This window comes from Callithrix jacchus, chromosome 1 (assembly GCF_049354715.1).
Source record: "Callithrix jacchus isolate 240 chromosome 1, calJac240_pri, whole genome shotgun sequence".
In the NCBI taxonomy this organism is placed as follows: domain Eukaryota; kingdom Metazoa; phylum Chordata; class Mammalia; order Primates; family Cebidae; genus Callithrix; species Callithrix jacchus.
In genome coordinates, this window is record NC_133502.1 from 43,819,196 (window position 1) to 43,844,240 (window position 25,045).

General features: G+C 32.8%; 1 protein-coding gene across 4 annotated transcripts in view; it reads left to right on the top strand.

The window, feature by feature from the left end:
• The window catches only part of DACH1 (dachshund family transcription factor 1), a 428,780-nt gene that overhangs the window by 372,685 nt on the left and 31,050 nt on the right, over positions 1 to 25,045 (top strand). For all 4 annotated transcript variants that reach the window (XM_035296525.3, XM_035296528.3, XM_008984114.5 and 1 more), the window contains 4 exons: positions 1,579 to 1,730; positions 12,793 to 12,940; positions 15,934 to 16,077; positions 16,575 to 16,643. In XM_035296525.3, the coding sequence (XP_035152416.1) occupies positions 1,579 to 1,730; positions 12,793 to 12,940; positions 15,934 to 16,077; positions 16,575 to 16,643 (513 nt within the window). The remainder of the gene's footprint in view (positions 1 to 1,578; positions 1,731 to 12,792; positions 12,941 to 15,933; positions 16,078 to 16,574; positions 16,644 to 25,045) is intronic.

The window sequence follows — 25,045 nt, forward strand, 5'->3', positions numbered from 1 at the left end:
GAGTAATTTATGATAGCTAGGTAAATGGTGTCCAAGATCACCTTGCTCACATTAGCCATGCAGCATCCCTGCCCCTGCATGGCCATCTTTCTTTAACCCTGGTGACAAGTGTGATTAAACAAAAAATACCACGAGTCCTACTTTACTTGCTTACTCTTTCTTCTTCTAGTTCTTGCTGCCTCAGATCATCTGTCTCAGTAAGTTAACATAGGAGGGAGTAGAAGGAGAAACTGCGAAGGAGTGAGTGTGAGAGGAGGGTAGTTAATAGGAGGCCTTCTGGCCATTACTCCCCTCCGCAACTTTTCTTTCCCTTTGGTTCATTAACTAGAAATGTGGCAAGGTGAGGACAGAATATAACTTGTTCTGACATTAGTGAGGGACAGGGAAGTGTGGCAGCTTCTACAATATTTCTGCCCCAGAGAGACGTAATTGGAAAACGTGTTGTGTGGTTAGGTGTTGTAATGAAAAATAAAAGAATGATTGAAGAGAACAGTGGAATCAAATTATAAGCATAAGGCAAGTATGCAGAAGTTTTTAGCCACTTGCAAAATTGAGAGATACTATCAGGACTGTGCAAATACATTGCTCTGATTAATTTTCCTGAGGTGAAATATGAAGATATTTATAAAATTGAGGATCCTGCCATGAATAAAATTTTCTCTGTGATTATCATAATCTAAAATAAGCCATAACTTGTATCTGTCTTATGTGAAACTGTAAAAATGGTTAAATAATAAAACACTGAATAAAAGAATTTCACTGTAAGAGGTGAAAAGAATCTGTATTCATGCGCTACTCTACATTGCTTAAAACTTTGAAGAATAGTCAATAAATAAAGACTAATTTATCTTGCAGGGTTATTTTATTTGATTCCCTGAATATTGTTACAGAAGTAGCATTTTATTACTCTTCCTTCATACCATTTTTCATATATGGAAGCTGTAATTGTTTAATATGAAGGTAAAAGGTCTTCAAGTGCAAAAAAATTGGATCTTTAATTTTAATGATAATGAATAATTCAGTTATAATTCAGAAATACACATTTGGATTCTAGTTCTTCTTTTTAGATGTAAAGTGAAAGATTTTATTTTACATTCTTTTGTAAATTCCTTAAGAATACATTTGAGCCAATCATTGATATAAAGGAAGGGTTAATAGAGAAAGAAGCTTCCTAATATACAGCCCCTCTCTTATACAGGGCTCTAGAAATATTCTATTGTCAATCCAAACAGAACAAACTAAAATGAGATAATTGGGAAGGTGCCCATAAAGTCAGCTTGAATATATTATCACAACTATATATGAGATAATATTTGTTTTAAAAAGATTCTATGGCACTGTAAACTCAGTCTCATTAGAGACTGCATTTAAAAGGCTTATAAAGTTACTCATTAATGTTATCTTGTTGTATCTCCACAGCTTTTTCATTAAAGAAAATTCAGCAGAAAGCATTTTCTCCTGATAGCAGGAACCAATTTGCAATAAATGTTCTGGAAACCACTAGGGAAGCCATTACTGAGGTCTAATAAAAACAGACAAGCGTAACTTGTTCTATATTTTTGTTTCAATCATATACAGATGAGACCCCGCTTTCTACACCAACCGCAAGAGACAGCCTTGACAAACTTTCTCTAACTGGGCATGGACAACCACTGCCTCCAGGTTTTCCATCTCCTTTTCTGTTTCCTGATGGACTGTCTTCCATAGAGACCCTTCTGACTAACATACAGGTAGGCCTTTGTACAATCTGGAAGAAAAAAATATGGAACACCCAATTGCAGATTTTTCCCCAAAATTCATACTGTTTCTACTTTACCCATTCATTAGATTGACTGAACCATGGTATTAAAGTTTTCAAGCAACTTAGATTTTAAACTTGTTACACTTATCAAATTGGGTTAGAAATATTCACATGTGTATGTATATTAAGCTATAATAAAATCGTAAATGAAAATGACATAGGCATTTAAAAATCATTCTGTCTAAAATGCTCTCTTTATTACCAACTAATGGGAGGAATTTAACTGTTTAAGTTTGTCTGATTTTACTCAACAACGGCACACTAGTTCTAATAAATATTTAGTTATTTTTAAACTGCTGGGCTTCCAGTGAGGAAATGATATGTTTATTCATTTAAAATATGTCTAATTTAGAAGAATACAAAAAATTCCTTCTTTCATAAATAAGTTTGTTTCAATTAATAGAGTTTCTTCAAAGAACAGACTTCAAAAAGCCTTACCAAACTTTCCACGGATTTCCTATGTGGTCCTCAGGATGTATATTTTATGTACAGTACATTATGAATCAAAAATACTTACAGTTAACAATAACATGGAGTGTGGAGCCAAGATAATAAGAGTGTTTGGGATAGAAGAAAGCAAAATTTTCTTGCCCACACATGAAGTGATCATGTGGACCCCAGATGGGGATTTTAGTCCTCTACTTCTCCATATTTGGGTAGCTGTAAGTAGTAGGCACAAGTTGCTGATAGTGTGCTGGTAAGCTCCTTTTTTAAAAATTTTTTTACTGTAACATTCCATCCCCAGTAATATTTTTCTGTACACATATCCTATCATATTAAACTTTCCCCCAGTGGAAATGTAATTAATTTTATTTACCTCTCCAAGGACATAACAGAAAGCCTTTAATGTAACATATCTTCTCATCTATTAATATGGCATTTTTTAATACTAATGTAATTAGAGTCTCCAGAACTGTACTCAACTTTAAGGTTTTATAACACAGTAATTGAAAATCGTCAATCCAGTCTATACTTAATCATGGCCAAATAGTTGATTATATAAAACAAAAGACTTTTTCTTTTCTAAATTTCACCTATATTATTGTTTTTTGTAAGATAGTGCTTTTAATGAATTTCTCTTTTGTTAAGTTAAATGTTTTCAGAAAATATCCCCTAACATTTCTGAATTTAAGTTCTGAAAAGTAAAGGAATAATTCATTTTCTTATATATAAAACTCAATATGAAGCAAAGGAAAAGCTATTTGCATGTATTGTCATTAACTGAAAGCTCTTTAACCAGGTCAGCGAGGATTTAATTTCAATTTCAGCAGAGAAAATGTCTCTGGATTTCATCAGTGTAAAACAGCATACTCATCTGAAGAGCAGGTTTGACACATGGACTTTTTCATTGTATATGACCACTACATTTCAAAGTCAAATCCTATCAGTTGAGTATTCATCCACACTCTACAGTCCAGAAATACTCAGATTAGGAATGTTATCCCACATCACCTCAAACTATAATTATTTCAGAAGGAATGAAAAAAAGAATAAAAGAAAGAAAAGAAGGAAAAGAAAACTCCAGTTTTAAAATGTACATATTTTAGACAAATTATTCCTTGAAGGTGTCTCTAGATTTAATATACTCTCCTTTCCTATTATATGCTTTGAAGGCATATTTTCGTAAGAGTAGATGATAGGACAATGGTCAAGACAAACTAAATTACTTATTTCTATTCCCAAATTATAGGGATCTGGGACTGATAAAGTTAGAACACCTACAATAAAAATGCTTTATTAAAAATAAATTAGGCTTGTCCACTTTAATCTTACTTCTATGTATGTGTATATATAGATGCAGTTATCATATACTTATATGTATGTTTACTATGCATATATTTATACATGAAGGTACATATGTGCACACAAGGTGAAATAAAAATTACAAATCTTACTGAATTCCATGCACATATATATTAAAAATAAAAATAAATATATCTATATATACACATACATTTATAAACACACACATAACACACATTTATGGTCACTAATGATTTCACATCATTTTACAAAAGCTTGCAGATGCTAACTCTTACTATTGTCACATTTACTGAGTTATGGTATTATCATAGGAATGGTATGGAATGTTTAAACAGTCATGACCCTGGATTATTAGGCATACAGTATAAATGTGTTTGCTGTCCAAATTCTAATATGGGTAATTACATTCTGCCTATGTCAATTTCCTCTGCAGTTTCAATTATATATAACAGGGTTTTGTGCTATGTCAAAATGGTAACATACTTTTTTTGTGGTAAGTTTAAAGCTCCATTTTTTTAAAGATAGGATTTTTAAAAATTAAAATTAATAACCAAAAAACCTTTTAAAGTAATGTGTTTTCATCAAGTGTTATTGTTTAATAGTCAATAATTTATATGATATCCTATAATTTGAAAAGTCTGGATTTTTAAATTTGTAATGACTACTACATAATCCTTTCCATGAAATCATCAAAATTAAATTTTTATCAGTCATTTCTTTGTGTTTTAAAAGAAGATATATAGAAAAATACTATAATTATATGTGAACATTTTCTATTAAAATTTTTATTTTAAAATATAAATTTATAAAATGTATATATATATAAATTGGGCATCAGACTTTTGCTAACTACTTGAGCTATACTGCATTCCTACATTTAAGTGCTTTATAAATTAAAAGTTATAATGACTAAAAAAATCTAAAGTAGAAAGAAAAAAAAAGACCTGTAAAAAATCCTATGTTGACATATTAAAAAATATTTAATTTTTAAATTTAGAAATTTATAAAATTTATAGATATATAAATTGGCCCCAGATTTTTGTTACTGCTTAAGCTATACTACTTCCTGACATTTGAATGTTTTAGAAATCAAAAGTGATAATGGATACAGATATCTAGGGTAAAGAATAGTAATTTAATTAAGTAAGGGATATGGATACAGTTTAGTTTTTGATTTTTAGAATTGCTTATTTTATATATACATACGGCTTTTTATTTTCATTGTGGGCAGTCTTTTATTATGGTTATCTTTCAAATCTGTCCATGGAGAACAACTTGTGAGCTTTTATGCAAGGAGACTAAAATTTTCGCGCCAATTAACTGGGTATGATGACACCTTCAGACATGGGCTGCCATTTGAACATGATTAAAGGAGAATTCTACTCACTCTTTTTTTTTTCTTTTTTTGAGATAGAGTCTTCCTTCTTCTGTTACCAAGGCTGCATTGCAGTGGCTGGTCTGGGCTCACTGCGACCTCCGCCTCTCGGGTTCAAGTGATTCTCCTGCCTCAGTCTCCTGAGTAGCACCCCCTCACCACACCTGGCTAATTTTTTTTTTTTAATTTTAATAGAGATGGTGTTTAACCATGTTGGCCAGACTTGTCTCACACTCTTAACCTTAAGTAATCCACCCACCTTCAAAAGTGATGGGGTTACAATAGTGAGCCATCGCACCCAGCCCTACTCCCTCTTTTTAATCTAGAAACTTTTGACACAAGGTTTTGAGCAAATTATTTACTTTGTTTATCTATCTTATTACAAAAAGCCTTAAAAATGGCTTACTAAAATAAGAATAGGTAAATAACTAAAAAGTGAAAATGTAAAGTATGAGTAGAGAATATAAAATTTAGTTAGGAGTGAGGTTAGCATTGAAGATATTTGCCATAAGGAGATATATGATCGGAGGTGGTTCACTATAGTCTATCTACGTGGAAGAATTAAGCAAACAAGAAAGACCTAAAATGTATGTTAAAACCACAGTAGCTTCAGCTTGGCTGGATGCTGTGACTCACACCTGTAATCCCAGCACTTTGGGAAGCTGAGGCAAGAGGATCACTTGAGGCCAGGAGTTTGGGAAGAACCTGAGAAACATAGGAAGACCCCATCTCTATGAAAATATAAAAGTTAGCTGGGCATGGTGGTGCATTCCTATAGTCCCAGCTATTAATACTTGTTAGGATGAGGCAGGAGGATGGTTTGATCCTGGGAGTCGAGGCTACAATAAGCCGTGATGGCACCACTGCACTCCAACCTGGGTGACTGAGACTTTATCTTAAAAACACATACACACACACAAAAAAAATGGCAGAATAAATGGACATAATCCAACCTTGGTATCAAGGAGGAATTATTTCTACTGTGTTTGTGGAAATAAAATGAAAAAAATTAAATATAAGACTGAACTACAATCATGCATTGCTGACTCTGGGGATCCATTCGGAGAAATGAATCATTGTACAGTTGTAGTTGTGCAAATATCATAGAATGCACTTATACAAACCTAGAAGATATAGCCTACTATACACCTAGCTATACGGTATACCGTATTGCTCCTAGGCTATGAACCTGTATAGTGGATTACTGTACTGAATACTGTAGATAACTGCAGCACAACAAAATAGCAAGTATGTGTGTCTAAACATAGAAAAGGTACAGTAAAAATATGATATTATAATCTTAAGAGACCATCATCATATATGCTTGTGAATCAAAAAATTGTTATGGAGGTGAGTGACTGTACTCTGATTATCCATCTCAGTTCTTTACATTTCAATATCATGGTCAATAATTTTACTTTATTTTTTAATATATTTTAAAATAAAATAATTTTCTTATTTACATTATTAATACATGCTTGTAATTAATATTTAATTATATTATAATTAATATAATGTATAAATTATATATAATAAAATGCACAATATAATTATATATAATTAATATAAGTAATAATATAATTATAGATTTATGTTCACATTTAATATATTATTTTTTATACTATAATATAAAATTTGTTTATAATAATTTATTATATAAATATGATTTTGATCATAATTTAATTATTGATGCATAATTTAATTATAATACATCATGATATATTATATACTATATAATTAATTAGGAGAAGACTTTGCATAAACCCCAACAAAATAGATATTGACTTCAAAATATGGGGAAGCTGATATCAAATATGTTGGCTCTACATTATATGTTTTTATTTTCAATCGTAATTTTATATTGTGAGTCTTTTCTGCTTTGTGTCTGTCATAAATCGATGTTGGAGAACTATAATCATAGCATTACACTTGGTATTTTATTTTGTTACAAGAGCTTCTCTGAAAATGTGTCAGTTGATACTGTACTATTGGTTATTTGTTTGTTTTTTGGTCTACAAAAGTTCCTGATTCCAAAGGACACTATTATTTTTCTCCCTTTAAAGAGACCAGGGAAGCATTAAAAGAATAATAAAGAAGACTAGGTAGATGGATAGTTATAATTTAGGTGTACTCAACTCACTATTTGGGATTTTCAGTCAGTCTCTTGGTTCTTCTGCAGCTTGGTTTTCTCAGCTTTAAGAGTATTTGGTTAGGATTGTCATTGCTAAAATCCTCTTCAACTAAAGTATTGTAAATTCATTAGAAGTGAAACATTATTGAGAACAAATTTTGTCACTTGAGTTTCAGTGACATGAGAAACCTTATTGTCTAATTCTGAAATAAATTTATGTAAAATACAAACGTAGATTAAATAAGCTTTTCCTCAATTATCTAGCTAGGTTACTAAGAAATGTTTCTTTCTTACCAGTATTATTTGAAGTCCTCTCATATAGGCAGATACTTGTACTTCCTAAGCCATATCAGTAGTAGAAACATTGCTAGAAACAGTGCCCATTTTTAAAAAACAGTGCCCATTTTTTTAAAATGTATTATTTTATTATGTATTATAAATATGTATTATATTTTTAATACATATGTATTATAACAACCATTATGTTTCACTGGTAGAAAATAAATTTAAGGCTAATCAACTATTGTCTCTCACAATTGCTGTGGCATAAACTTAAAATATATTTCATTAGACTTGTCATTATCCAACTTCAATATATAAGAACAGACCTCTCCTTGGAGAAAAAAAAATTATGCTTTAAACTTTCTATGGTTTTCTATAATTCATATTTTGTCACAGCATTTTGCTAGATATTGCATGTCCAGGTGAGATCCAGCATTTAATGTGACCATTTGCATGTGATCAACCGGAAATTTTACAGAAGTTACACAAATCTGAAAGTACTATTATCATTGATGGCTACAATGGTGTCCTAAAGATTTGTGGATGTTGTGAACACTACTTCCTATTGCTTTTCCCAACCCCCTGCTGCATTGAAATTTAATCAGTTTTCTGTATTTTTTGAAGCAGAGCTGTCACTGGCAGTATCATACTTTTGCATATGCATCAGTTTGGCTCTAGAATAGATTTTTGTTCACACTGGACTCCTACTGATGTGCACTGATTCAAAGTCTAAAAATTGCATTTAATTTTATATAGCTTACAAGTAGTCCTTAGAGAGTATTGGATCTAAAAGCTAATATTTTTCAGACATAATCAGTAGAATAGGTAATGTATTACCGTTAGTCACGTTAGCAGCAATTGTAACAAAAGGAAACAGTAAACATAAATGCTCTCAGCAACTTCATTCTTTACAAAGAATATTAATATAAAATTACACAAATTAGAGTTGCCGTTTAACATTATTCAACATGTTTATTCATAATGATTGTTTCATATTTAAATAACACCAAAATATTGTGTTTTGTCAGCCAAGGACAATAATAGTTTAATAGTAATTTATTTTAAACAGCCACTGATAATACAACCAATCAACACATTAAGTGGTGCCAACATTGGCATCTTGCTAAATAATCTCTAGATATTGCACAGAGAGTACATCTTTCAAAGATAAGTCAACAAGAGCAATCAGAGCAGAAAATTAGAATTTGGTATCTTAGAATTAAAATACAGCTAAAGTTTTAATTGGGGTGATCTAAAAGGGCACTTGATGTAATGATCGCTTTCATTTGTTACTAATTGTTTGTTCCTGATGAAGAAGAAGCCTACACAGGAATGTTGCTGAATTGAGTTAAGATGGCAGTTTCCTTAGCAGCTATGTTTTATTGTTAAACAAAAAAGAGTTGGGAGGGGCAGACTGCCGTGAAGAAATCTCTTTAGCTTGTTTCATATCACAAGAATTATACTAGGAGATTCAGGGTCGGCTATCGCAAATATGGATTAATTTATATGTTTTTGAAAGAGAATAAAATTGGCTTACTGCAAAGCTATAAACGTCTTTGGTAGGCTGAAGTAAGACTACCTCTCTGTTGCACTTGCAAGTCAAGCTGGGGTTGAAATTCCTGATTCAAATTGCTCTCAATGTCTTCTTTGCAAGGGAGTCACATCCTAGAATATATCTAAGAATGACATCAACTTTCATTTCATTTTAACTTCAGTTGAAAATTCAGTCTCCAACACTCACAGACCAAGGAAAAATATCTTCTACTTCAAAAACTCATTTTGTATTGCTGAATTGAAGAGAATAGAAGTTTTAGTTCTAATTTAACTGTTTCAGAGTATTTTAGGTGAGAAAACAGGAATGGTTTCTATATGTTTAACATATTTCCATATATAATTTTCAAGAATCTTAAAATACTGCTAATTTTTATTTATTTTTATTTTTATTTTTGTTTTTTGAAAGAAAGAAAGAAAGATAAAGAGAAAGGGGGAGAGAGAACAGGAGTCTTGTTCTATTGCCCAGGCTGGAATGCAATCTAAAAATAGGTATTAAAAACCTCTTTTATACCGATAATTGTGCTTAACAGCAGAGACAGGAAGGAATAAGGGAAGAAAATAACAAACATCCAACCAATATTTTATTTAAGTCTGTGAAATGCTATGCAAATGCTGAGGAGTGATTTACTTCTAATTATGTGGTCACTTTCAAAATAGGTATAATGTGATACTGAGAAAAATGTATGTTCTGTAGACCTGGGGTGAAGAATTTTATATTCACTGAGTTTACTTGTTCCAGGTCTGAGTTCACATCATAGATGTTCCCGTTAATTTTCTATCTCGTTGATCTCTCAAATATTAACAATATGGTGTCAAAGTCTCCCGCTATTATTGTGCGTGAGTCGAAGTCTCTTTATAAGTCATTGAGAATTTGTCTTATGTATCTGGGTGCATATATATTTATGATCATTGACTCCTGTTGTTGCATTATCCTTTTACCATTATGTAATGTCCTTCTTTGTTTCTTTTAGTCTTTGTTACTATTAAAGTCTATTTTGTCAGAGAGGAAAGTTACAACTCCTGTTTTGTTTTTTGTCTTCCTTTTTGCTCTCCATTTGATTGATAAGTCTTCCACCAAACCTTTGTTTTGAATCTTTGTGTGTCCATGCTTTTAAGATAGATCTGGATACAGCCTACCGATGGGTTTTGAATTTTTATTCAATTTGCCTTTCAGTGTCTTTGATTGGGGCATTTAATCCATTTAAATTTAGGATTAATATTGATATTTGTGAGTTTAATATTGTCGTTTCATGCTAGCTGGCTATTTTGCCCATTAGTTGACATAGAGTCTTCATTATGAAGATACTCTTTACCTTTTGGTAAGTTTTTGGGATAACTGATACTGGTTGTTCCTTTCTGTGTATAGTGCTTCTTTCAGAAGCTCTTGTAAGCAGGCCTGGTAGTGATGAAATCTCTGAGTGCTTGCTTGTTCACGAAAAATTTTATTTTTCCTTCATTTATGAAGCTTAGTTTGGCTGGATATGAGATTCTGGGTTGAAAATTCTTTTATTTGAGGATATTGAATATTGACCCCCACTCTCTTCTAGTTTGTAGGGTTTCTGCTGAGAGATCTGCTGTGAGTCTGATAGGCTTCCCTTCATGGGTAACCTGACCTTTCTCTCTAGCTGCCCTTAGAATTTTCTCCTTTCAACCCTGGTGAATCTAACGATTATGTGTCTTGGGGTTGCTCTACTTGAGGAATATCTTTGTGGTGTCCTCTGTATTACCTGTAGTTGAGTATTGTCCTGCATTACTAGGTTAGGAAAGTTTTCCTGAATAATATCCTGAAGAATATTTTCCAGCTTGGATTCATTCTCTTCATGACATTCAGGTACACCTATCAGACGTAAAATAGGTCTTTTCACATAGTTCCATATTTCTTGGAGGCTTAGCTCATTCCTTTTTACTCTTTTTTTCTCTAATCTTGTCTTCTCGTTTCATTTCATTAAGTTGGTCTTCGACCTCTGATGTCCTTTCTTCTGCTTGATCAATTCGACTGTTAAAACCTGTGCATACTTCACAGAGTTCTCATATTGTGTTCTTCAGTTCCATTAATTCACTTATATTCCTCTCTATTCTTGTTAGGATTTTATCAAACTTTTTTTCAAGGTTCTTAGTTTCTTTACATTGGGCTAGAACATGTTCTTTTAACTCACAAAAAATTCTTATTATCCACCTTCTGAAGCCTAATTCTGTTAATGGAATGCACTCGTTCTCCATCAGGCCTTGTTCCCTTGTTGATGAGAAACTGTGATCCCCTATAGAGGGAGAGGCATTCTGATTTTGGGTATTCTCGGCTTTTTTACACTGGTTTCTTCCCTTCATTGTAAATTTATCCACCTGTCGTCTTTGTAATTACAGACTTTCAAATTAGGTCTCCGAGTTGACGTCCAACTTGTTGATTCCCAGTGCCGGAATCTGAGCAACCCACTGCACCAGCTAAAACAGCGGGTGTTAAGATTCATGGTGCTTTTCTGCCCAGGGAATCTCTGGTCTGGCTTCCTTCTTGAGTCCCTTTTTCAATCAGCTGAATAGGTGACTCTGCCTTCCCGGAGCTCCAAATGTTGACCAAAACGGGACCCAGTCCCATCTACTCTGTACCAAGAACGGTGGCGCTGAGGCGCGGGCAAAACCGCGGCGCCAGCCACAAGAGTCACGCTGGTGACCTGTGGGGCTCCTCCACTGGGAATTCCCTGGTCCGTGAGCAACAGAAATTCGTCTGAAAGTGTGGCGTCCTCTCATTCTTTGCACTTACACTGGGAGCTACAATCCTGAGCTGCTAGTAATCAGCCATCTTGGATGTCTCTCTAATACTGCCAATTTTTAAAAGCATACGGTTCATCAAAGTGTATATATATATATATGATTACTCATATGCATAAGCTTTGCTTTCTCCATATGTTCTTTTAAATTATTATGCTCTCTAGTTGTTTTCTAGAAGTTATCCTGAGTTTATTACAACCATCTCGAATGGCTTTTTAAAAAAAAATGCACTACTAAACTAAGTTTTAGATCCTTCAAATATATCATGTATCTCAGCGAAAATGTAGCAGTACTCTAATTTCCATTTGTGAAATTTTAAAATCCAGTATATACTAGGCACTTTCTGGGCCCTTGGGGACATAGTCCTGAGTGAGAGAACATGCCCCTACCCCAGAGAGTTTGCATTTTAGTAGACAAGACATAACATAAATCAGTAAACAAATAAATATATGTCAATACCACATAATGTTACATTCTATGAAGAGTTTTAAGGAGGGTGTAATAACATACATTTAGAGAAAGGGTGGTAAGAGAAGGCCTCTCTTGAATGGTGACTTTGAGCACAGATGAAATGAAATGAGGGTGTGAACCATGCAAAGATCTGGAGGAAAAGCATTAAAAAAGGGAACAGAAAGAGCAAAGTATGTGAGGGCAGAAACAAATTGTTGCATTGAGGAACCATAAGGAGGCCATTGAAGCTAAGCACTCATGGTAGGGAATGGGAGAATTAGCTTTGAGGAGAAAGGTGAGCACTGCCAGGTTCTTTGGAGGTTGTATAAACCATGTCAGGTAAGTACTTGTGGAGGAATTACAGCCTAATTTCCTTCTCAGTTCTTATTTTTTAGACATGCTTATGTGCTGTCCTTATTTAGCTTTGGATCTAGATATTCTAATTGGAAGCAATTGAATCTGCATGCCATAAATATTTCTTCCTAAAATAGTTTAATTAAAATTAGGAGTTTTGTGCTTTAGTTATAGTATTTGTCCTAGTGAGTGCAGAGTGAATGTACAAGAATTAGATAATTTAATTACTAGGTTCTTCCCTTTTAAAATGGTTTTAAGTAATGAATGAAATGTTCTTTGTATTAAAATGTTATCATTCCAAATATCTTCTTTGTACAGGGGCTCTTGAAAGTTGCCATAGATAATGCCAGAGCTCAAGAGAAACAGGTCCAACTGGAAAAAACAGAGCTGAAGATGGATTTTTTAAGGGAAAGAGAACTAAGAGAAACACTTGAGAAGCAGTTGGCTATGGAACAAAAGAATAGAGGTATTTTGACATTTCCAAATAAGTTTAATATTTACAAAAATATTAAACATATTAATACTATGATGGTGATTTATTCTGAAATTGTTGTATTTTTGTTAACTGTAGCTAAAGTTCAGCGCAGTATTTGATCCTAAGCTCATTGTATTTATTAATCTCCAAAGTACATGTTTTCTCTTCTGTTCCTACCTCTGGAAATTGAAATACATCCATTATATTATTAATCATATAACTTTTATTGATTGTTGAGTTTAACAAATTCATGTTCTTTAAGATAAGAATAAACTCTAATGATAGCCATGAAGAAAAATTTTATGTTCATTCACAATTGCCCTTTGAAAAACTTGAGTTAAAATCATAAAGCTAAAATAGAAAATACTGATTATTCAAGTGAAGCAGGTTTACTAAAATATTTATCAACAGAAGTTGAAAACAGATGAATATCTGAACTAATGACCTAAGTTAAATGTTTGTATAATTTTCTTTCTGAAGGCCTTATTTTCATCCAACAAGGTCAGGTACACAGAGTAGAAATTGATATAAATTCTTGTTGGATAAAATAATATTATTGTTGATCTTTGAATTTCTTCTTTTATCACACTGTACAGTGCATCTATAAGTAATTTTGAAGGTGATCTATATTTACCTTTTACTTTACATATGAATTTAAAGATTATGAATGAGCGACTGCCTTATTGCTTTACTATGATTCTTTTAAGTATTCCAAAAGTGAACGTGAGGGCTTCTTTTCTCTCATTTAATATATATCCAATATGAACACTCCATGTTATTTTCTTTTGTATGTTTGACATGATCATTTAAAAATCATTGTTTCTGTTTTGCTTTTAAACTAGCGGGATTTACTAGGTTGTTTTATTAGCTATTATGAAGCAACAGCTAGTGTATCCTTGGAATTTGGTCAATTTGGGAAGCTGTCATCCCAGATGTATAGCACAATTCTAAATAATGTGGCTTTGCATGGATTCAGGTATGAAAATAATCAAAACAAGACAAACATTGATAATGGCTGTATTCCAAGTGAATAAAGAAGTTTGGTCAAAGAGCTTAATCCATGGAACCATCTTCCATAAGACAGCCATGTTTTTATTTTGTTCTCACTTAATTTTTAGGCAGGCCCAGCGATTCCTAAAGTAACTCTTTGGTTACTGGAGAGACCTTCTTCAAACCTTTGGGGAGGATTTACATTCTGTTTTCTTTCTTTAAACCACTAGAGGGCAAAACATTCACAGATCACACCATAAAGTTCCAATTTAATTAATTATGAACAGTAAATTCAAGGCAATAACTATCAATACTTATATATAATGAATGTGTCAATTGAAGGAGTGTATTACCCTGAAGAGAGAGAACATGGCATTCCCATTTAGTTCGATCACATAGGAAAAATCTGTGAGTGGTCAAGGGCAAGGTACAGGTTAGCCTTTTGAGCCACAAGAGTGTACAACCCAAATAAATACTTCAGAAATGACTGTTTCTTTTAAAAGAGGCTCATAAATAATCATCTTTGGAAAGGGAAACAGTAGGCAGGTAATTTTGTTAAGGTAAGCACATGATTTGCACACCATTAAATAAAAGAAATTAACATTTATTTAAAATCTGTTTCAATTACTTTTTATATAACATCATAACCAGTGTACATATTAATATAAAGCAGGTTTTGCAAAAGATATGGTACAGCCACAATAAACGACGTGTAAATGAGCTGCCATCTTAAAAATACTACTAATAAAAACAGGATTATGTGGAAATTAGAAATTAAAACAAATACTTATTTGAGCCATTATTTAATATTTTGATTAAACATTCTGTTTTAAAAGTGTTGCTGTTCTTTAATCTGTAGTAAGAAATCAAATAGTAAATAGTGAATGATTAGTCTTCATGACCAAGGGAAGCTTTCTTATCCTGAGTCTGTTGCATTAATATCTACAGTGTTTATCAATCATCAATAAAGATAATTTTAAAGAAAAATGCATATTCCCATATGCTGATTAGTTGCTGTATGTATATATATATATGTAGTAAAAGTTAAAACAATTATCTTCCTGAAAGTGTAGTTGATATGCATTTTGTAAGGAACATTAGTTACTATTTATTGAGTATATATCATATACAAATATTTGAATTGTCCAGTTGGAGAAAAATGTTTCATAATCAACTTTTTGTATTATCTACTTTTTTAAATGTAAATATCTCATTATTGCTATCAATAGCACATTATTATTAGCAATGAGATTTTATACTGCCCCACATTCCTGCAGAGTGAAAGTATAATAATTTTATTAAAATATGTAAATTTTTAATAGTTTTTTTAAACTATTAAAACACTGCAAATTTGCAATGAGAAAAATAGCCTCAGGAAATCATCATAACTTCATCCAAACAAAAACATTTCTGCTTATATACATTAACAATAATTAAGAGTATTTTTTTCCTCTTGTATGAAAAATATTTATTGCATTTTTCTAAAATTTTAAGAAAGAAATTATTAAAAACTGAGTTGGTTTAACATTGCTTTCCAAAGCGTTTTTATGTGAAATGTTCCATTTGCTGCTCAAAATTTATGTCCTATGAAGAGATAGGAGGGAGGCATGCTTATAAGGGTTTGCACTGTCCAAACAACTCTGCACTGCTGTGATTCAAGGACAGAGAACTAAGCCACAAAACTCATTTAATCAAGCCTCCTTTATCAGAGAATACAAACATTTACTAAAATTAGTTTCCTATTAAATTTATCTTTGCATATGACAATTAAAGCCATTTTTGTAATAGTTCTAGGCTAAAATAAAAAATGAGCTTTCTTATTATTTTACTGGGAATTATTTTAGGTAAAGGTGGCATTTTTTTAACTTCCTTTTTGTAGGTAGACAGTCCACAGGAAAACAAAATGAATAATATAAAAAACATAGACCATTTGTAAATTAGCAGCATTACAAAAATTTCAAAAATCATAATAATGTGCATACACTCTTTTCTAGCCATAGTTCAAAAGAGGCTAAAGAAGGAAAAGAAGGCAAAGAGAAAATTGCAGGAAGCACTTGAGTTTGAGACGAAACGGCGTGAACAAGCAGAACAGACGCTAAAACAGGCAGCTTCAACAGATAGTCTCAGGGTCTTAAATGGTAAGAGGATGTATATTATTGCATGACTAACTTTCATTTTTAATACTTAAAGGACAGTTTAGACATGTGTTTGTGGTTTGTATGTTTCTATATCTTGTGATTCATTCAGCTGTACTTGAAGCTGAAAGCAGGATGGGAAGAACATATTGGGGAAATGCCTTATTTCATAGGAGCTTCCACTGTTTTTCACTGAATTCCAGCATCTGGGACTTGGCATTGCTTCTCTGTTTAACCAAATCTTTCTCTACTGAAACAGCATGTAATATTAATTTGAGAATTTCTGACACCCCTTCCTCTTTTATGAACAATGTTGAATTGCTTACTGTTCAAATCTTCTGAAAATTCTTATGGTTATAGTGTCTGTTCAACCTTTAAAAGATGACAAAGATTTATGTAATTTTAATTCAGCACTAAAGTAACAGGTTGCTCTTTGTATTTTTAAAGGACAATAAGAATCAAATGAAATATGTGTCACTCTTACCTTTTTGTGCTTTTAGACTCTCTGACCCCAGAGATAGAAGCTGACCGCAGTGGCGGCAGAACAGATGCTGAAAGGACAATACAAGGTAGGAATTTGCAGAAGGCTATAAATCTAGATCTTGCTATATGAGGTTTTCCTCAGCTTTAGCCTGCTATTCAAGCATGTAGCCTACCATCTGGGCCACATCAAAACAAGTTCAAACAAGGTCAAGTTCATCTTGCTTGTTTATATGAGTGAATTCATTTTGTGCTGATAGATTTTCTTTAAATTAACAGGTCATCTCTGTTTATACAATGCAATTAAAAGGAATAATTAATTTTAAACAATGTATGATTTAATCTTGGACACAGTAAATGTGTTTTATTGAATGTTTGAAACCCAGTATAATGCAGGAAGGGTTTATAAGTTCTATGCTACATAAATAAAATCATGGGTTAATCAAATAGGTAGTTCTTACAATTTAAAAATGTCTAACTACTCATTTTTATGACAGTTACTTCAAGGTACCTGCAAAATAGACTGGTTGAATGTTAACAATAAATAAGATTGCTTAGTTCCTATGTGGATTCCAAATGTTCTGTATGCCATTATATACACTTTAATAACACAAATCTGCTGAGTAAAATCATATATAGAATACCAAAGGGAGTTGTATTAAATGCTCAGAAGAGCTAAATATGTATATTGTCAAGACTATACTATTAGAAAAGAATAAAACCAGAAGGTAGCATTTATAGTCAAACATCTATTCTAGAAAACAAATTCAACCTAACGGTGTGAATACTAAGCAGTAACAAGAGCATTTTTTTTCTATTTAAAATGAAGGTGATTCTTCAAAGGGATGCCTAAAATGATTAACTGCAATAATCCTCCCAATTGCTTTTATTCTGCATTTTAAACCCAATCATTTTTAGGATGCTGCATGACATTAATTGTGTTAATCAGCTCCAAAAGTGTCTTTCTTGGCTTAGTATAAAGTAAATATACTTTTGTAAAGTATCATATGGGCAAGAAGTAACAATCACAAACTTGAAGAGACATTTTTGGGGAAAGAATGGATCTTTTTTGCCTATATTTATTTTACCTGAGGCCATGCTAATTAATTTGTAAATCCTGAGGTTTGAATCATATGTTATTATGAGACAGCTTGGATATACAAGATTAATGCTATTGTAGATCTGGAGAAAGATCTTAATTTTTAGAGTATTATGGAATTCAGTACAATCATATGTGTGCATGGGTGTGTGTTTGTGTGTATATGGTTATGAAAATGAAAAGAATCCTCTTGCATCTTATGAAACTTACATACATATGTTAAAAATTACTGTTAATGACATTTCTCTTTATCAGGGACAATAGCACCGATAAGATAAATGCAAATATCAGCACTATTCTATACATTCAGGGGCTACTCATGCATTAGGTAATGTCAAAGTGGTCTTAGAAAGCACATGAGCCCATAGATAAGCATAATATTTAAATCATCTGGTATACACAGAATCCTCAATGTGGTCTGAACTCAATCTAGAAAAAGTTAGAGACAGTATAGTCCCGCATATAAATAAGAGATTCACTGTTAATATTAAGAAGTGATTAAACATTTTTGTATGGTTGATATAATATGGATGCTATAAGTACAAATATGTTGGGTAATAAGGCTATGGTTGTTTTTGTTTGAATTTGTCAAATTTACATATATTCAAATATACATTTTTATATAGGTAAAGTGTTGCTATATAAGGTTGAAATGTTAACAACTTTCAGTTTCTATTGTTGTGATTGACTTATTCTGAAGAAAAGTTTTAATCACAAATTGCCCTCCTTTTAGTATCCAGAATGATACCAATGGAGGAACACAGTAAACCTATGCGCCAACAACTTAATGATTAGGGAAACAAAACATTTGTGCAAAAACTATACATAGTAATTTAAAACCTTATATAAATTCTATGGAATTATTTTTGCCTTTAATTATAATAGAAAATCCTCACTCCATTCATTCAGTCTATCCATTGTTGTAATGGTCAAAATGTACAGTTGGTTTAATAAAACATACTAACAATACATTATATTTATCAGATAATATGACTTTTCCCAAATTTTAGTAAGGAAAACACTGTCAATGAATCTGTTTCTAGCTGTTAGATGCTAAAAGATATTTTACCAACAAACGATTTCAAGACTTTTAACAAAAGAGCAAAGAGATCATATTTGCTATTCTAACACCCTATTCAATAAGCTTAATTAGCCCTTTGAACTTTTTTTTTCTCTAACCTTAGACAAAATTCATATATTTGGAAGCTAACAAACAGAATACAATTAACTGTGAACAAAAGAAATCAAAGAAAGAAGACTGTATTTAGTTTAATGTTGTCTAAGGACAAGAAAGGGAAAGGCAAAGAAGAAAGAATCAAAACTCATTACTAATTTGTGAAACGGTCTGTGTCATGCATTTTGGGAGCCATGAGCACCTGCTGCTTCACAATTCAAGAATGACACACACAGCCTCTTGCACTCATTGCTTTCTCTCTCCATCTGTCCCCAAGTCCAGGTGTTATGACATTCTTTGTATTCTTTCTTGCTCTCAATCCAACCATAACTGAAATTATTTGCTATTCCAAAGAAAACTCAATTTATTGGGGAAGATAAAATAAGCCCACAGGTTTTTTAAGCTTTTCATGTATTTTTAATATTTCTGGCAATAAATAAATGCCTCACTTGGCCCAAGAGTTAGTCACCTAGAAGTTGGGAATTTAAATACTTACTGCTTGAGTGCTACGTAATTACCCATAAATACATAGGTTTTGGGTAGACTAAATTTTGCCTCATTGGTATTTTGTATCGTCAGTTCTATAAAACCACAGAAGTGGACAAGAGGAATCAAGAAAGTAGCTTAGAAAGTATTTCTGAAGAAAGAAGACCTAAATAATTTCCTTGAGTTTTCTTAATTAGGTAAATCAATTCATTGTACACAAGAAATTTCATTGCTGATTTTCTAATAACTAAGAATACATGAATTGAAAAAATGCTATAAATACAGAATAGACATTGAAAAATTAAAAAAAAATCAGGAACTGAAATATATGGCCATTAACTCTCTTATGCCTTATGTCATACAGTTTTATATGTCATGATTCATTTTGGAGTTCGAAAAATTTATTCTACTCAATAATTTTTCTAAGATCTTTTGAATATATAAAGTAGACAGAGTTCATATAAACAATCATCGAGCAGTGTTTTGGGCTAGTCAGTAAATATCCTTCAAAACCCGTTTGGCCCCTACACATATAAGTGCACATACATGCACATTTATGTAGACATATCTGTAACAGCATGCCTTTCTTCAGCTGAGTCATCAGTCTTATTTTATTCTCTCTCCTTAGGCAACAGCATTTCTTTAACTTACATATTTAGAAAATTTACAGGCATTTTTCCAATCCACTCACCTATCTCTTAAGAGTTCCAGATAATATCCAACCTTCTCTCTGTCTCTCTCTTTCTTTTTTTTTTTTTGACGGACTCTCACTCTGTCATCCAGACTGGAATGCAGTGGCGCGATCTCGGCTCACTGCACCTTCTGCCTCCCGGGTTCAACCAACTATCCTGCCTCAGCCTCCCAAGTAGCTGGAATTACAGGCATGCGCCACCACGCCCAGCTAATTTTTGTATTTTTAGTAGAGACAGGGTTTCACCATGTTAGCCAGGCTGGTCTCAAATTCCTGACCTCGTGATCTGCCCATTTTGGCCTCCCAAAGTGCTGGGATTACAGGCGTGAGCCACTGCATCCGGACCCAGATAATAATATACAACTTTTTACTTGGTCATCTCACAGAGACCTCAAAGTTCAGTGCAGAAAGCCAGAAGTATCCTCTCCCCTTTCTTCAAACCTGTCTCCATTGTTTCTTTCCTGTGGTACCCTCATCCATCCAATCCAATATTGTCCTTAATACGTAATGAAGGAAAAATGGAGCATGACGTTTCCATCCCTTATTCCCTCATCCTCTGTGCTCAGTCGCGACTCTTTCCTTTCAATTTATGTGCCCCCATCATAACGGAAGTTTTTGTTGTTATTTCACGTCTTTCCCACCTACTGGAGACATTTTTTCTTCTTCCTTGCCTTTACTTAACCACCCTTAAGTCCCAACTTGGAAGATATTTTCTCAAGGAACGCTTCCCAGAGCCCTCACTCTCCCACTGTGGCAACTTCCTGCTCCCTGGGACTATTTCTGCCACATAGAGGTTGTTACTACATCTTCCATTTCTCCATAGGAACATGCTGTACATGCAGTTCCTTGTTCAATGCCTTCTTCTTTTTTCCATGGTAGCGGGGCTGAGCATAAATCATGTCTGTTTTGTTCACTGTTGTCTGAGAGTGTTTGGCGCGTAGTGGTGCCTGCTGTGTATTCCCTGAAGGAATGAATCAGCCATTGATGACTTAGGACCTATGTTAGATCTTGTGGATATGAAGATCCTTAATGTTCTGACATTTCTCGGACTTTGGTTGGAGAGACTGATGGAAGGAAATAAAGGATGACCTAAGAAACACAGAATTAGGCGGGGCGTGGTGACTCATGCCTTTAATCCCAGCACTTTGGGAAGCTGAGGTGGGCAGATCACGAGGTCAGGAGTTCAAGACCAGCCTGGCCAAAATGATGAAACCCTATATCTACTCAAAATACAAAAAAATTAGCTTCGCATGGTGGTGGGCGCCTGTGATCCCAGCTACTCGGGAAACTGAGGCAGGAGAACCGCTTGAATCCGGGAGGCAGAGGTTGTAGTGAGCAGAAATAGCGCCATTACACTCCAGACTGGGCAACGGACGAGACTCCATCTAAAAAAAAAAAAAAGAAAGAAAAGGAACCCATAATTAATGTTTATATCCAATAGCTGAATTAACAGGATGTGTTTATTCTTCTTTGTTTGCATTTCTAAACTTTATTTTCTTCTTTTCACATTTGACCTAAGATTTGGATTCTGTGAATACTTACATCCAGTTTTCCATTTTAAATTGATATTTAACTTACCACAGTAACAGAAAGTCTATTTTAAACTGGTAGTTTTTTGGTTTCACTTTTTAGGTAAAAACCTGTTTTTTTTTAAACCAAGGGAAAAAAATGGTTAAAACCAATGGGGATGTGGACCATGGTTCCTCTGACATCTTAGAATATCTGCAAGTTGTGTTTGCAAAATCTTGACTTCACTTGAAAGTGCAACTCTTTTATTTACATCCAATGACCATAATCAAAACTGTTTGGCTTTTATTCTTTTTTGACTGATCTGAGATCATAGAAAGCTAAATATTCTTCCAATAAAAAGACTTAAAAGACTTGTCTTCACATTAAAAATCTTTTTTCTAATGTAAAAATATCTTCTTTCTGTTTGCTAGATATTTGAAGATACATGCTGAATATTAAAATGATTCATTTTTTGAACAAATATTTATTCAACATTGATGATATGCCAACCGTACTTTTATGTTACTGCTTTAACATTGGGAAATGACTTTAAGATAAATTAAATCTCTTTGTTGTGCAAAAGAGGAGGCTTAGTGAAGGTGGATGACTTGTTAAAAGTCACACTAAGAGTTTATTGGAGCTGGGACTGTAAGTCCAGTTGCTTTCCACATCATCTATGTTCTTCCTGATTGCTTTTAGGTTAGGATTGCTAAATTATTCCCTTCTTACTCTTTTATATATTATTATTATTTGTTTTGTTAACATATAGTTCCAAAGAATCGTATTTCATGTCATTCTTATGATGGGAATTTGTATCTTTGATCAAGCTTTTTTAAAATAAATTAAATATACTGTCACTCAAAGAATTTCCTAGTAATACATTTTTTTTCCCGTTAGCCAGGTATATTAATAATAAGTGGAAATATTTACTTACTAAAATAGTTAGGTGGATTGGGTACTGAAATTTATTTGAGCCTTTCCTGTGTATTCTAATTTAAAGGCGAGATCACCTAAGATCAGAATGGCTAATTAACTTTCTCACAGTCACACTACTAGTTAATGGGGTTCTGGGTTTCTGGCATTTGAATCAAGATTTATGACTTCAAAGTCCTCCTTGCTTCCACTATGTCTTTTTACCCAGGCTTACATTTTCTCTTATAAGATAACAACTCACAGTCACATCACTCATTTTGGATAGTTAGCATATTGCCTATTAATGACTTAAAAAGACCAAAATAGTGTACTGCTAATAGATTAAATACAACTCAAAAAATGTTTCCTTTCCTGCTTTTTACTTATTATCAGCCATTGTGCCTGGATTAGGTTTATAGGCACCTCCAGTCACTGTTTCACTGGGGGAAACCAGACTCTAAGCAAGGAAAATCAAACAACAGTGAAAAAAATTAAGAAAGTAATCATATTTAGAGAAAAAATTTATCCACAAGTTAGCATGTAATGAGTGACAAATCCAATTTTGATGTAATATATGACACATGGAGATCCCCTTTGTTTCTCCTGAAGTATGCATTTGAATAGAGGTTGCTAAATGGTAATCCAAGACTTTCATACTTTAACAGAACTAAATTGTATCTTACTTATACTTACCACTTTAAAGATCTCTATGAAAGTATAGTCAAGTTTGATTGTCATATAATTGTTTTATGCAGATTTCAATTTCTACTATGACTTTTAAAATGAGTGTGAGAGTGGGGGTTTCTTAGGCACCTCTATGGCAGCTAATAGTTAAGAAATGCTAGAATACAGGTCTAGACTGAAATCTCTGCCCCATTGTTTTCCCCACCCCTTCAGCAATAGCTTAACCTGAAAGTGTCATTGTGAAGATTAAATAAAATAATCCATGTAAAGCACTTGACACATGCTGGGCAATAGCTTGTACACAGTTAAATTTTAGATGTTAATATTAAATTTTATTATTACAAGTTAACATATTTACTACAGGTCCTAGCAATTAGTAAACACTGAAGCTATTATTACTTTTAATATATAATTTTCTTTTCCTTTTTTGGGAAATTGGCCTGTATTTGTGATGCAGTTTTAAATTAGTCCCATAGTAAAGTGTTTGTGGAGATGTCCAAGAAATCTTTTAAGTTACCTAAACAAGTCTTCCATATTTAAAAGTGTCTTTATTTAGATTAAAAAGGGGAACGTGGTGGAGAAGGAACGGTTTCTTAGAAACAAAACAAACAAACAAACCAGGACTAACAACTGTTTTGGGGGCTGCCAGCACCGCATATTGACTATTGTTTAGTCATTTAGAGATAACCATGGGCATTACCTTAAACCATTTTTCTCAATCTTAAAATATAAATATTAGAATTATGTTACTACAAACAAAACCAAACAGTAAATTTGCTTCTATTCCCTTGGCGCTGGTTTCTGGTATTTGGCAGCATTTCAATACAGCTAATCAATTTAAGATGGCACTGATTAAATTGAACAAAAAATGATATTGATTGTAGGCAGTAACCAATAAACAGACTATTGTTCTATAGTTATTATGGGTCATTGTTAACTACTCATTTAACTAGATAATCACTTATTAATATTAAATAGAAAGTTTCAGAGATACCCATGCATTTTAATATTTTATAAAATTTTAGATTGTTTTTTCATTTCAGTGTAAATATTTTATTCTTTTAAAAATAAATTTTTAAAAGTAATATTATTTTTTACTCTAAGTGGATATGCTTTAACTCCAAATATTAAAGGCCTCTTGCAGTTTTTTGTGGGAAATTGCTTCTTATGTAAATTAAACTATATGTGATATAGACATTGTGGACATTGTTAATTATGAAGCTGCTCAAAGGAGTAATAAAATGTAACATGATAACTATTTACTATATAAAATTATTTATATATATTATTTTCATAGAGCTAGTTTTCTAAACGATTTCTTATGAAAAAGAAAGCGTTGTTATCATTATATGTCTGTGTTGTGATATTTAATGAGGTTTTATGATGTTATTTCAATCAGGCAGAGAAAATTTAGGCATAATGATTAAGCTTAGTTTGTAATATATTTGTTTTATTTATTTATTTATTTATTTATTTATTTATTTATTTATTTATTTATTTATTTATTTGAGACAGGGTATACCTCTGTCATCCAGGCTGGAGTGCAGTGGTGCAGTAACAGTTCACTGCAGCCTCAACTTCCCAGGCTCCAGCAGTCCTCCCACCTCAGTCTCCTGAGTATCTGGGACCAGCTAATTTTTGTATTTTTTGTAGAGATGGGTTTTTGCCATGTTGCCTAGGCTGGTCTTGAACTCCTGAGCTCAGGCAGTCCACCTGCCACAGCCTCCCAAAGTGGAAAGATTACAAGTGTGAGCCACCTTGTCCTGCCTGGCATCATTTTTTTCTAGTAAAAATAATGTAATAGGGGTTGGCATTATGTGAGTTCAGGAGATAAATTACTTTAATCTGGGAATATCAAGGATGATGGATTGAAAGTGGAAGTTTAGAGAGGGAAAGTAGACATCGTGCAACTAAATTGCCATTAAGTATTGAAACA